A 15,489-nucleotide genomic window follows, 5' to 3' on the forward strand; every position below is an offset into this window, starting at 1 on the left:
AATCTCGGGTCGGTCAAGGAGATGTTGGGATTTTCTGGTCATAACCATCCCGGAGTTTGAAATTAGTGTCCGTTATGGCACTAACGCGTCTCGGTCTTTCCCTTCGGGGATAAAAGTCGTGAGTGTGTGTGTGAAAAAAAAAACAGAAGTTTTAGTATTTCATAATTGGTCATAATCTTATGCCGGCGCCTCAAACAGACAAAAATTTGAACAAAGACTTTGACATACATTTGAATATAGTTACAGACACTGACCATTTAGATTTCCATATAATCGGTTCTCCTTCAAGCAATTCAATAACTTTGAACGCGTTGATGTGTGGTCTAAAAACCGATATCGAATGGCAAATACACAAACATTAAACAAACTTTGCACAAATACGCAAATACCCGTGCCACACATGAGTTCTAAGAAGTGTTTAAATATTTTTACTATGTGTGGCGCCGGCATTAGCCATAGGATCATAGGCCATAGCCGGAAGCTTAGTCATAGATAAGAAATGTAGCGCAAGTACCTTATTTAATCTGTCGTTGAAGCTCAAAGAGACAATAGTGAATAGACAATTCTGTCAAATGTCAAAATCAAACTTTCTGCTTGTGTTTGACGGCACAATATTTTTGTTTATTTCTACTGAAATTTATACGAATTTAATATGATCTACGGTGCTTAGAGCTTTTACCAGTGTTCAACAGTGACTTTATTTGTCTGTATCATGTTTTAAGTTGTATATCTTTATTCAGTACTCAAAAAATGTCAAACACACCGTTAAGCAATAAAAATCATAGTAAGAAGACGAATAGTAGTAGAGATCGGGATAAAAATAAGTTTGTTGCTTCGGAATCTGGTGGCTCCAGCCAATGTGATACGCCGCCGTTGACAGAGAAGGTAAAAATCTTGATTGCCGTGAGATTTCCGGACATGCAAGTTTGTGCACGTTATTTTTAATACTTTAGGGTGTTTCGTTAGTAAACTAAAGAATTTGACTAAAGGCGGTAAAGGTGAAGTTCAGATTTATTTCCTTTAATCCTTTACCGTTTATTTCATTAATTGTTTCTTAAAATTTCTTTCTTTATTATAATTTATTGACCACATGTTGGTAACTTTTATGTTGTATGTTTATGAAATACATGTAGGATTTCGCCTTTATTAGATATTTTTAAATGTGTTTATAAATACATAATGATTTATTTTCATATTGTATACTCTGCTTCTGTGTTATATTAGATGAGCAAATAATGAACTGATTGATTATATGAGTTAAATTCCTGATTATGTCATAAATAGTTTTCTAAAAAAAGTTTGTAACTGGTGAATATATGTCTTTGTTATGATTGATATTGGAGACACTGTAATTGATGATCATAGATATCAAAACAGATAACTATAATTCTATACTTGTTAAACACTTAACAACCCGCATTTGGGCTAAAATGTTAATATTTATTTTATTTATATGTGTAAATGTTTGCGGTCTATACTAATATGGGTGGTCTCCATTAAGGGAACAGAAGCCAAAACAAGTTTTTAGAATTTTTGTCCGTATTTGTACAAGAATCACACAAGAAGTAGTGCACGGAATTGAAAGCAGTTTTCACCAATGTATAGCCAGAGGTCTAACTTAAAATCTAGACTCCATTTTATTCTGGGAAAATATAAAGCAGGAGTTTTATCCTGGAAAAACCTTTTTGCACTCAAACAAAGCTGTGAGCAAAAGTTAGTTGGGTAATATGATCAGAACTATCATATAATGAGCTTTTTGAAGCTCTAGCAAATTCCAAATTTATCCACTTAAGTCATTTAAAGTTCAGCTTTAAACCACCAGACATAAGTAAAATAAATGTGTGTCTTCATAATTAGCAAAGGATCGATGTAATCCAAATCCTGCCAGCTTACCTTTCGTAATTTATGTAAAATCTAATTATCATTAGAACAACATGTAGACTGCATTAATTATGCATAATATTGTTAATACTTACTTTCCTTTTTGGCAAATTTCACCGTATATAACTGATCTTCACACACCTTTATATTGGATAATTAAGTATAGGTATACTGGTATGGGCTATTTGTATCCGTGTGGACTCTACTCATGTAGTGACCAACATGTATAAAGTATAAAACCACCATAGCGAATTACGTATTAAATAGCGGAACTTCGATCCCCCTTGGTCCCCAATGCGAAACATGTTGTTCTGATATTCTACTACTTAAATTATAAACTACTATGTTGATTCATTTGAAAAACAAAACATAATTGTATGAACTGGCAAAGTGTAAATCACCAGTTGACATTATCTAGACTTTGCTTCATTCCCATCAGTGGAGTCACTTTAATAAGGCCATTTAAATAGTTCCACCATACATCTATGAGTATTGTCACTAAGTAGTAATGATAGTTCATGTTTCAGGATGGAGGTCCATCTCAAGGTCGGTTTGCTGGCATTAGTCCTGACTCTGTCATGTGCATGGCAGAGCAAATTGGCGCCGAGTTAAATGCCGAGGCAGCGAACAACCTCGCTGAAGATGTTAGCTATAAACTAAGACAGACTATTAGTGTAAGTGTTGTGTTTTTCATTATCATATCTCGGCGTTAGCAGTAACTTTTTCATTTGAAAAATATTTCGCAATAATTCGAGAAAATTCATATATGTCATTTTGACATCGCATTGCTTAATTAAACTACATACTTATCTACTTGGAAATAACACTTTACAATAAGTTACTTGAGCCATAGATGTAAAATAGAAAAGTGTAAGTTTCGAACAAAATAAATATTAATAAAAAGTATTTTTTTACGCGCCCTAAAGCCACTACTACTACTTTAAGGGAATTTGTTGCAATGGCAACATCATACTCTCAGTTAGAAATACATGCACACGCCATATTATTCACATTAAATTACAAGATGATCAAAAGATTAGAAAACTAAAACCAGGATTGTTCTTCAAATTAGTTACTAATGGATGATTATTGGCACAATCTCAGTAAAGGTAGACATGTATGTGGTTTCATTTAGTAACGCAATGTCGAAATGACCCTGTATATATTTTAATAATGTCTAGAAATTTGGTTTAAAGCTCTGCATAGTGTCAATAAATTTTAACAGTAGAAGCAATGTTTTAATTATTTAGCAATAATAAAATGATATGCTGGTTTTCAGACTTTAGCTTTGCATAGTGAAATGTTGAAGAAGTCCCGCTTGGACGCATGGGATGTGAACTCTGTACTCATGCTATCTGACACAAGCCCGGTGGTCGGCGCGTGTGGTACACTTTACACAACATTCGGTGAAGATAAACTATGCTGTCCTATTGTAAGTATTTGTTATAAAAATAAAAACGTAAAAACCTCTTATGTGTACCAGTATTGTGTTGCAATATTAATTAGTTCCTTCTAAAGTAATTATTTTTCGTTAATCTCTCCTCATTAACACTGGCCGCTAAAAGTATTTCTAAAAAAAAACATTTATTTAATATTATTCCACTGATGTTAGACTAAATGGTAACGATAATCGTATTTTGTTATCATAGGTATTAGGTCTATATTCATTATGTTATAATATTAAGATTTGGCTCAGTTGCACTCACATGCAAACTAAATGTTTACTCAATGCATGCAACGGAAACTCTCAAAAGTAATAAATTTTCTCCGTTTTAGTAACATTTTTCATTACTGCTCCGCTCCTGTTGGTCTTGATATATAGCCTCTGAATATTCCAACACTAAAATCATTTTTCAGTTCCAACCAGTAGTTCCTGAGATTAGCGCGTTCAAACAAATAAACTCATCAGCTTTATATAATAGTATAGATTATAGATATTATTTCCGTTTTCCAGGAAAACTTTCTGAACGTCACGGATTATGCACTAACCACACAGAGCTATGTGTATTCCACGCTTCCCACCGTGTCAGTAGAGTGGATAACAGATGACAGAAGTCTGAATAACAACAGCAATATCAGCGTCGCCCTACAGAATTACTACACTAAGGTTGCCAGAGGTGAGTCTTCATATACCAACTTTCTCTACATATTATCTACCTTCAAAGCACGTAAAGCCGTTGGTTCTGCGATCTCCGTTCATGACGGATTGTCTCATCGGACTATGCGAGTGAAGGAACAAAGAGGGCACCTGTGTATTGCGCGCACTTGTGCACTATAATATCTCCTGTGTATTGCGCGCACTTGTGCACTATAATATCTCCTGTGTATTGCGCGCACTTGTGCACTATAATATCTCCTGTGTATTGCGCGCACTTGTGCACTATAATATCTCCTGTGTATTGCGCGCACTTGTGCACTATAATATCTCCTGTGTATTGCGCGCACTTGTGCACTATAATATCTCCTGTGTATTGCGCGCACTTGTGCACTATAATATCTCCTGTGTATTGCGTGCACTTGTGCACTATAATATCTCCTGTGTATTGCGCGCACTTGTGCACTATAATATATCCTACTGGCTGATCTCCGTTGAAATTGGCTGCCGTGGCTGAAATTTAGCTAGAAGGCATTCATTCAGTCATTACCTATTGTATTCAATGTAAGAGTCGACATTTCTTCAAGCATTTAAAAATCATTTGAGTTAATTTGTATAAAAATGATTCCCTGAGGGAAAATCGATTTGACGTTTAACAATGTTAATATTTTCTTTCAGCCATATTGAACCTTCGTAGGAAACCAAAAGAGCTAGCAGTTCAAGATCTAATGACGAACACACGGATAGGGCCGATATTTCCTAACTTGTTCAACTTGGCGGTGCTCGTGTTGAACGATGACAACTTGAACGCACTCAATGTGCCGGCCAAGAAACCGTTGCAAGCCAATGTGTTGGATATGGTTGACGCTCTGTGCTCCAACCCTTGCAGCTTGGATACGAATATACAACAGCAGGTAATGAGAATTATGAATCTATTTTATCTATGCAGGGATATTATTCTATGACACGTTTTGATAGTGCATAACAAGCGCGTAACGCGTCGTGTCGCGTTTAAGACAATAGAAATTGGCAAATGGACTAGCGTGGAATACCATTCCACTGTAGCGGTTTTAAGGTTGTCACCGCTGTAGAGGAACAGATGGTTACATTCCTCTATGGAAGGGGAAGATGTCCAGTCAGGCAGATGTTGCTTGTGACCGGCCGCGGCCCCTCCAGTCAGTGCGAGTTCGGTTCCGACGCGAGACGCTTATCGCTTGATGCCTTACGATTTCTTGTGCCCAGCTAATTTGCAGCTGCTTAATTTTGTGTTCACTTTCTTTTACTATCTGTTTCCTATTTATACTATCACTCTCTTCTTCTATTTTGTGTTGTGGCAATAAACTCTTATTTTGTGATCGTGTACGGACTGATTTTATTTAACGACCCGGCAACCCATATCGGATTTACGATCATTTCACACATTCCCACACCACGCTAATTTCACAAGACAACGTAACATTGAAGGTTCCAGTTGAAAACCAGCGCCAGACACACCTCGCCCGGCATTCAGTGCTGAACTGGAACCTATTCGGCAGTATCATGGGATGCACGTTGCCGGAAACCTCATGTATTTTTATTGTAAATTGTTATAAATGTTTTGTGTGTCCCTGTATATTGTGCGAATAGTTCTTTTTTCTTAACACCGCCGTGTTACGAGTTTACACTGTGAGAAAAACGCCCCAAAATGTAGTGGTAGGTATTATATAGATAGGTATTATGTGGTTATACGAGTTTACAGTTTCATGACCTACTTCCAGAAAATTCCGAATTGCCCCAACTCCCCTTAAGATAATCGCCTTATTCCTGATTGTCTTAAGATGGGTGTTTATTTCTATTTTGTTTACAGTTTCAAAGGCTATTCCCAGTCATGGTGTCAAATATACTTGGAAACGGTTCGCTCGCAGAGAAAATGGTCGCCATATTGACTAAAATAATACGCACGTGGCCGCCTTTCATTACGATTGGTAAGTAATTTTACCTTAGACGGAGGTGGTAGGATATATTTTATATCCGTCCGTATAACGACCACCGTACACAAGGTGGCAAAACAAACATAGTTGCCCATGTAAATGTATCACGTTCAGGGACCAGCCTGTGTTCATCCGGTACCAACAGGCCGGCATAAAAGGGTACCGGACTCATTTTTGTTCTTTAATTTTATCAAATATTTACGTTATATAAATTATAACACAGAAGGAATTATTAAAATACGGTAAAAAATCAACAAGTTATAAGTCTTTGAATGTCGGTGAAAGGGGTAATTAACAAAACACAGAAAAGAGACAAAATACCCACATTTGACGTCATCGAGAATTGCGACGCGTGCGAAAGAAAGAGATGAAGCGATATCCCCACAACGCGCCCACTTCTGCACGTTACAATATTTGAAATATGAATTACTCGCTCATTTTTAACCAATTTTTACGCAACTTTCGCATGAGTGCTTCTTTTTCGTGTTATTAACCACTAGCTTTTGCCCGCGGCTCCTCCCGCGTTGTAAAGTTTTTCAGGCTAAAGTTTTCCGTTATAAAAGTAGTAGTTTCCCGGGAGCCTCTCAAACTGTCTCCATACCAAATTTCATCTTAATACGTTGAGTAGTTTTTGAGTTTAACACGTTCAGACAGACAGATGCAGCGGGGGACTTTGTTTTATAATATATTTTTTAGAACTTTTTAAGTGGAACAATCCCGTCATACATCATTGTTGCATAACTTTAACCGTTTACGCAGCGCAGGCAACGGAAGCTCTCAAAAGTAATAATTTTCCCCGTTTTTGCAATATGTTTCATTACTGCTTCGCTCCTATTGGTCGTAGCGTGATGATATATGACTTTGAGCACTCCACAAACAAAGGACTATTCAACACAAAAATATTTTTTCAGTTCGAATTGGTAGTTCCTGAGATTAGCCATTACTGCTCCGCTCCTATTGAATATAGCGGGATGATATATAGCCTATAGCATTCCACGAACAAAGGGCTATCCAACGCAAAAAGAATTTTTCAGTTTGGACCGGTAGTTCCTGAGATTAGCCATTACTGCTCCGCTCCTATTAGGTATAGCGTGATGATATATAGCCTATAGCACTCCACGTACAAAAGGCTATCCAATGCAAAAAGAATTTTTAAGTTTGGACCGGTATTTCCTGAGATGAGCCATTACTGCTCCGCTCCTATTGGGTATAGCGTGATGATATATAGCCTATAGCACTCCACGAACAAAGGGCTATCCAACGCAAAAAGAATTTTTCGATTTTGACCGGTAGTTCCTGAGATTAGCGCGTTCAAACAAACAAACAAACAAACTTTTCAGCTTTATATAATAGTACTAGCTTTTGCCCGCGGCTCCGCCCGCGTTATAAAGTTTTTCAGGCTAAAGTTTTCCGTTATAAAAGTAGTAGTTTCCCGGGAGCCTCTCAAACTGTCTCCATACCAAATTTCATCTTAATACGTTGAGTAGTTTTTGAGTTTAACACGTTCAGGCAGACAGATGCAGCGGGGGACTTTGTTTTATAATATATTTTTTAGAACTTTTTAAGAGGAATAATCCCGTCATACATCATTGTTGCATAACTTTAACCGTTTACGCAGCGCACGCAACGGAAGCTCTCAAAACTAATAATTTTTCCCCGTTTTTGCAACATGTTTCATTACTGCTCCGCTCCGATTGGTCATAGCGTGATGATATATAGCCTATAGCACTCCAGGAACAAAGGGCTATCCAACACAAAAAGATTTTTTCAGTTCAAACACGGTAGTTCCTGAGATTAGCCATTACTGCTCCGCTCCTATTAGTCATAGCGTGATGATATATAGCCTATAGCACTCCAGGAACAAAGTGCTATCCAACACAAAAATATATTTTTCAGTTCGATCTGATAGTTCCTGAGATTAGTCATTACTGCTCCGCTCCTATTGGTCATAGCGTGATGATATATAGCCTATAGCACTACACTAATAAAGAGCTATCCAACACAATAAGAATTTTTCAGTTCGAACCGGTAGTTCCTGAGATTAGTCATTACTGCTCCACTCCTATTGGTCATAGCGTGATGATATATAGCCTATAGCACTCCACGAACAAAAGGCTATCCAATGCAAAAAGAATTTTTAAGTTTGGACCGGTATTTCCTGAGATGAGCCATTACTGCTCCGCTCCTATTGGGTATAGCGTGATGATATATAGCCTATAGCACTCCACGAACAAAGGGCTATCCAACGCAAAAAGAATTTTTCGATTTGGACCGGTAGTTCCTGAGATTAGCGCGTTCAAACAAACAAACAAACAAACTTTTCAGCTTTATATAATAGTACTAGCTTTTGCTCGCGGCTCCGCCCGCGTTATAAAGTTTTTCAGGCTAAAGTTTTCCGTTATAAAAATAGTAGTTTCCTGGGAGCCTATGTTCTTCCCAGGGTCTCAAACTGTCTCCATACCAAATTTCATCTTAATACGTTAGGTAGTTTTTGAGTTTAACACGTTAAGGCAGACAGATGCAGCGGGGGCTTTGTTATATTATTTAGAACTTTTTAAGTGAAACAATCCCGTCATACATCATTGTTGCATAAATTTAACCGTTTACGCAGCGCAGGCAACGGAAGCTCTCAAAACTCATAATTTTCCCCGTTTTTGCAACATGTTTCATTACTGCTCCGCTCCTATTGGTTATAGCATGATGATATATAGCCTATAGCACTCCAGGAACAAAGGGCTATACAACACAAAAAGATTTTTTCAGTTCAAACCGGTAGTTCCTGAGATTAGCCATTACTGCTCCGCTCCTATTGGTCATAGCGTGATGATATATAACTTTGAGCACTCCACAAACAAAGAACTATTCAACACAAAAATATTTTTTCAGTTCGAATCGGTAGTTCCTGAGATTAGCCATTACTGCTCCGCTCCTATTGAATATAGCGTGATGATATATAGCCTATAGCTCTCCACGAACAAAGGGCTATCCAACGCAAAAGAATTTTTCAGTTTGGACCGGTAGTTCCTGAGATTAGCCATTACTGCCCCGCTCCTATTGGGTATAGCGTGATGATATATAGCCTATAGCACTCTACGAACAAAGGGCTATCCGACACAAAAAGAATTTTTCAGTTTGGACCGGTAGTTCCTGAGATTAGCCATTACTGCTCCGCTCCTATTGAATATAGCGTGATGATATATAGCCTATAGCTCTCCACGAACAAAGGGCTATCCAACGCAAAAATAATTTTTCAGTTTGGACCGGTAGTTCCTGAGATTAGCCATTACTGCCCCGCTCCTATTGGGTATAGCGTGATGATATATAGCCTATAGCACTCCACGAATAAAGGGCTATCCAACGCAAAAAGAATTTTTCAGTTTGGACCGGTAGTTCCTGAGATTAGCCATTACTGCCCCGCTCCTATTGGGTATAGCGTGATGATATATAGCCTATAGCACTCCACGAACAAAGGGCTATCCAACGCAAAAGAATTTTTCAGTTTGGACCGGTAGTTCCTGAGATTAGCGCGTTCAAACAAACAAACAAACAAACAAACAAACAAACAAACAAACAAACAAACAAACAAACAAACTCTTCAGCTTTATATAATAGTATAGATATAGATTACATATAGAATAATTAACGAAATCAAACATAGGCCGGTTCCCTATTGTATCGACTGCCGAGGGGTAATCATCTCCGATCAGTCGACATTGTATGCAGGGCCGTAGCTAGACTTGAATTTAAGGGAGGGCGGCTGTCATTACAAGCAGGGCGGAAATAAAAATGTTACTAGATCTGATCTGCTCAAGCGATTTTTGGTTTTGCTGACTTGAGAACGTGAGTAAAAAAAAAAAAAACTAACATAATTGTTATTTCACCTATCAATACGAATAACTCTTAGTATGGGACCAACTTCCAAATCGTTAAATAAAAAACCCGCTGCTCCATATATTTTCATTTAGTAATGTACAATTTAGTTGATTATTAAGGTAGGGCATTAGTGTTTTAAGGTAGGGCATTGCCCCAATGCCCCCCCCTAGCTACGGTCCTGATTGTATGGGACCCACTACACTTACCGTCAGGCGCAGTGGACATTGTCATAGATACACATTAATTCTGACGTCAACTATACAACCCTTCTTATCTATGCTACCACACTGCAGGAGTTTTATCAGTCACTATCTCTGCAGCGTATACAGGGACATTTTGACATTGCGTTACTAAATGAAACTACATACTTGTCTACTTGGTAACACTTTACAATAAGTTATTTGCGCCTTACACGTATAATAAAAAAGTTTAAGTTTTGAACAAAACAAATATTAATAAAAATTCATTTTAATTTTACGCGCCCTAACGCCACTACTATTCTAAAAAGATTCATCGCAGCGGTAACGTCACACTTTCAATCAGAAATACTCACGCACACGCCGTACTCGCATTAAACTACAAAATGATCATAAAATCAGAAAACTAAAATATGAGTTTTTTGTGAAAAAATTCGTTATTCATGGATGATTTTTGACACAATCCTAACAGTGGTTTTATTTAGCATTAAGTGTCAAAATGACCTTGTATATTTTTTCCAGGCAAAAGCATCCTCTTCGACTACTTATCGCAAGGCACCAAGGAGCGTCTGACGGCGCCGATGATCAAGTGTGTGTCGGCGCTGGGCCGCCGCATGCTAGTGGACTGCCTGGGCGACCACCTCGACCACCTGGACAGCTGCCTGCACGCCGCCCCTGCCGCCACGCAGCCGCAGCTCAGGGACGCCATACTCGTGAGTGTCCATGTTTACCGAACTACCAGTAAATAATAGGGGACCGGCCTATGCTTGATTTTGTACATTATTCTATATATAATAGTTAATAATACGAAAAAGAAGCACTGCTGCGAAAACTGCATGAAAATTGGTTAAAAAATGAGCGAGCAATTCATATTTAAAATATTGTAATGTACAGAAGTGGGCGCGATGTGGGGATATCGCTTCATCTCTTTCTTTCGCACGCGTCGTAATTCCCGATGACGTCACATGTGGGTATTTCGTCTCTTTTCTGTTTCTTGTAAATTACCCTTTCCACCGAAATTCAAAGACTTAAATAATTATTTCTGTGTTATAATTTATATTATGTAAATATTTGATAATAGTAAAGAACAAAAATGAGTCCGGTACCCTATTACCAAACGGGAACCCGACGCAACTTGTAGGTACCGATAATCATTACATAGTATAAAACAAAGTCGCTTTCTCTATCCCTATGTCCCTTTGTATGCTTAAATTTTTAAAACTACGCAACGGATTTGACGCGGTTTTTGTAATAGATAGAGTGATTCAAGGGGAATGTTTATATGTATAATAAAATCCATTAAATAGTGGAGATATATTTATTTTGTTATGTTATACCCGTGCGAAGCCAGAGCGGGCCGCTATTTTTTATATACAACGTTCACAGTTTTTCTGTAGTGTATTTAGTATCAGCATTGCACCCGTGCGAAGCCGGGGCGGGTCGCTAGTGTATTATAATATGATCTCATTTTATGTTACCTTACAAACAAAGTCTATTATGAAAGCACTTCTGAGTGATCTCACGGGATCCCACGATACAGGCTTTCCAGTGTGGGCACAATTGTCAATACATTGATTCATTTCGTACTTTACTGTAAAATTTCATACTTTGTATATTCATTACGTGTAAGATCTTTTGTGTTAAATATTTGTCATTTTCGTTTTTCATATATACATAAATGCGGTCTGGAAATTGTTCTAACGTTATTTTCAATAAACGATCCGAATAGTTTTTTACGATCTATCTCAAATATGGACCAATCAGAACAAAGTATTTTTGACATGTTTACGAATCAGTTGTTATGATTGGTTAATTCTCGGAATCGGATAGGAGATGAAGATTGGGTTCGTTTATTAAAAACTCCTAAAGAAAGTAAATGAACTTTGAAAAAATAAAGCTGTGAATGATGATAAGATTTTACATAAATTAAGGAAGGGAAGTCAGCACGAATCGGGATATATGGACGTTTCACCACTGCTACGTGTCAAGTCATTAAAGCGACTGAGAAAGTTTATAGTATTATAGTATGAACGATCATTTTACATATCTAATGATGTCTTATATTTACGCGAAAGGTATCGAAATAGAATTACCATACGGATTTTACAAGATTATTTGTATTCTTTTTTTAGCCAGCGATAGCCTAGTAGCCGGCGATAGCTTAGTTGGGTGTGGAACGAACCGCCGAGACGAATGTCCGCAGGTTCAAATCCCAAGGGCACACACCTCTGACTTTTCTAAAAAATCATGTGTGCATTCTTTGTGAATTTATCGTTCGCTTTAACGGTGAAGGAAAACATCGTGAGAAAACCTGCACATCTGAGAAGTTCTCTGTAGGAATTTCGAAGGTGTGTGAAGTCTACCAACCCGCACTAAGCCAGCGTGGTGGACTAAGGCCTAATCCCTCTCAGTAGTAGAGGAGGCCCGTGCTCAGCAGTGGGCAAGTATATAACACAGGGCTGATATTATTATTTGTATTTTAATTTTATCCTGAGGTTTCAAAGGCATTTGTGATCACCTCATGACGACCAACACCTCAGTCGAAGCCGTGAAAGTGGGGAGAAAATTGAAATACAAAAAACCACGATAAAATCCGAAACAATTTTTATTTCCACACATACTTGTCGTCTTGAAAGAACCCTTACAATAAGTTACTTAAACACGCAGATGTAAAATGAAAAAGTGGAAGTTTCAAACAAAGTTAATATCAATAGAAAGACATTTTAATTTTACGCGCCTTAACCCCTGAAGCATCGTGTACACGTAAATGTCATGTAGCTGTCATGTTTGCCGGCAAACATTCCGATGCTTTAAGGCCACTGCTAGTACTCTAAGATAATTCGTCGCAGCGGCAACATCATACTTTCAGCTAGAAATACACTCTCGCCCATGGTACATTCTCACGCATTAAATTACAAAATGTTAAAAATTTGAAAACCAAGACCGGGATTTTTTGGGAAAATATTTACATTATGATAAAAAGATTTATTTCGAAACGATCGCTAAGCTGGCATACCGCTATCTTCTCAAAACATAACGGCAGTTTACGTGGACTAGTTCTGCTTCTACCTACCCTCCGGAGGTAAAGGAAGCATATGTCACGACAAACTACCACCATATTCAGCCAAAGAATTCTCTTGTTTGCATATTGATTTCTTATGTTTACGCGAATGTCAGACATTGAAGTTAAACTAATTTTCCGGATTCTATCGCCGTTTTTTGTTTTTTATTTTTCTCCCGACGTTTCGTTGGCTGCAAAGTCTGCAAAGGCTGCAAAGTCTTCGAAACGTCGGGAGAAAAATAAAAAACCAAAAAACCGCGATAGAATCCGGAAAATGAGTTTAATTTCAATTCTCTTGTTTGTTAAATATGTTTTATAAAAAATACCTTTTACAAATTCCAGGAGGCGTCAACGTGCCTGCTCAGGTCGGAGCCAACGACGTACCTGGAGGACTACGTCACCACGGACTACACGCTCTACGAGATGTTGGGCGACTCCATCATGCCGCGCCGGTTAATATTTCCATACAGAGGTGTGCATATTTGTCATTTTAAATGTGAAGTTGGAAGTTTACCGGTGGTAGGTCACTCATATTTGAGAGTCCGTCTGGGTACGTATTATCGTAATGTCTAATTTATGCCGCCAACAGTGTGTAGGCACTGTTGTGTTCCGGTTTGAAGGACATTGTACCCAGTGTAACTAATGGTCATAATAGCAGCTTATGGGCGGTCGTATCACTTACAATCGGATGAACGGCAAGCTCGTCATTCGAAGCAATCAAAAAAAAGAAGTGACAAGTTGACTAGGACATGACAAACTTTAAATTAGTTATAAAATATCATAATTTTCTGTTAGTGCGAGAGAGTACCTTTTCAGAAAGAACGTGACTATCGATATTTCACCCTTTTGCCGCATTTAGTTACAATGATGACCATTCTATAAGAGTAGTGAAATATTTACATTTAGAATTAATAAGGAAAAAGCACGTCTAGTTAATAGTGCGAAATCGCTGAAAATATTCTTCCTGACAATGCTTGAATGGTGGAAATAAATAATGAATTGTTTTGAACATTATAATGTAAATCTACTTTTTTACAGACGCATCAAAACACGAAGACCAGAATGCAGAAAGGTCAAACGAAGAAGACTTCTCGTTCATGCCGCTCAGGCCCGTAATCAGGCGGCCGAAGTTACGCCTGGTGCCCCCTACTTTGACGCGGAACCCCGTCCTCAGGGATTTAGTGTTTGAACCCACCAAGTTTAGAAGTGATAAGTGTATTCAAATTAAGATTAGGAATTGCAGGACACAAGTGCCCCGGCATAGAATGAGGGACAGACAACCTGAGTACGCCCCTGTGCAATCGAGTGCGGGGGTCGTGGTCGCAAGCAGGTTACTCAATAGGTTTAAGTGCAAATTGAACAAGTCTAACGCATTTCCAATATTTGGAGCTGTAATATTGTAAATATAATTTATTATTGTTTTTAGTTTTGTGTTTTATTTTGTGATAAATTACGCTTGTAAGTAAAATTTAACTTTGTTTTAATGTAAGTAATTGTAGGTGTTGACGTGTGTGGCGTCTTGGTTATGTTACTTATTGGTATCAAGTTAACAGTTATTTCATAAAAAGTCAATTCTTGCAATAAATTTGTACTTCAATATATAATTAATGTATTATTTCTTTGCTAATAAAAAGTAGCCTCTTCTTTTTTGAAAATTGGATAACCTAGGTGGGTATTAGACCCCCATAACCTCTTCTAAATCCGCCTCATGGTTAAAAATACTGAGAATTATAATTTAAAGTAGCTCTAGATAATTTCATGGAACTCAAATCTTCAACAGTTCAGGAAGCTGTCCTGGATTCCATCTGCCATTACTTAGAAAGCGAACCCTAATCATGATTTATGACACATCTGATAACGTGATTCATAAACATGTGGTATAGGGAAGCCGGTCAAGTTCGCGTGGGACTTGCATTGAGGGTTCTGCACACAAATAGTTCTTTATTATTCGTTGTGACACTCGCCATGAGTTCAAAACTCAACCAGGGCCCGTATTCTGTACGATAGTGTAAACGCGTAACGCGGCCGTGTCATGTTATCTTCGGGAAATGTGCGTGGAATGGTATTCTGTAAGCCAAATTTCTATAGTCTTAAACATGACGCGTTGTGTTACGTGCTTGTTACGCACTGTTAAAATAACGTGCGGGATAGAGAATAAGGCCCCTGATACGATGTTACGTGTCTTTTTTATATAGCTGTGCCCGCGGATTCGCCCGCATGGAAATTAATTTGTGAAGTTTCTCCGAGATTTTTTACAATCACGCGACATCTTCAACAGTAATCTTTATCTGTCAACATAAAACCGTAATGTACTAACCTAAAGCTTCCTCAAGAATTGCACTATCTTTTAGTAATACCGTACAAAAATCCGTTCAGTAGATTAAGAGAAAATCCATCATATACAGACAGATA

At 37.9% G+C, this 15,489-nt stretch overlaps 1 protein-coding gene across 1 annotated transcript; it reads left to right on the top strand.

The window, feature by feature from the left end:
- The first annotated feature begins 750 nt into the window (after positions 1-750).
- On the top strand, positions 751-14,502 carry LOC115450149. Its single transcript, XM_030178132.2, has 9 exons — positions 751-885; positions 2,409-2,555; positions 3,161-3,313; positions 3,836-3,998; positions 4,655-4,890; positions 5,823-5,940; positions 10,539-10,729; positions 13,420-13,549; positions 14,116-14,502. Exons 1-9 carry the CDS (start codon positions 751-753, stop codon positions 14,478-14,480), a joined length of 1,638 nt encoding a protein of 545 aa, XP_030033992.1. The 3' UTR covers positions 14,481-14,502.
- Positions 14,503-15,489: the final 987 nt, after the last annotated feature.

Source organism: Manduca sexta, chromosome 24, assembly GCF_014839805.1.
Source record: "Manduca sexta isolate Smith_Timp_Sample1 chromosome 24, JHU_Msex_v1.0, whole genome shotgun sequence".
NCBI classification, from domain to species: domain Eukaryota; kingdom Metazoa; phylum Arthropoda; class Insecta; order Lepidoptera; family Sphingidae; genus Manduca; species Manduca sexta.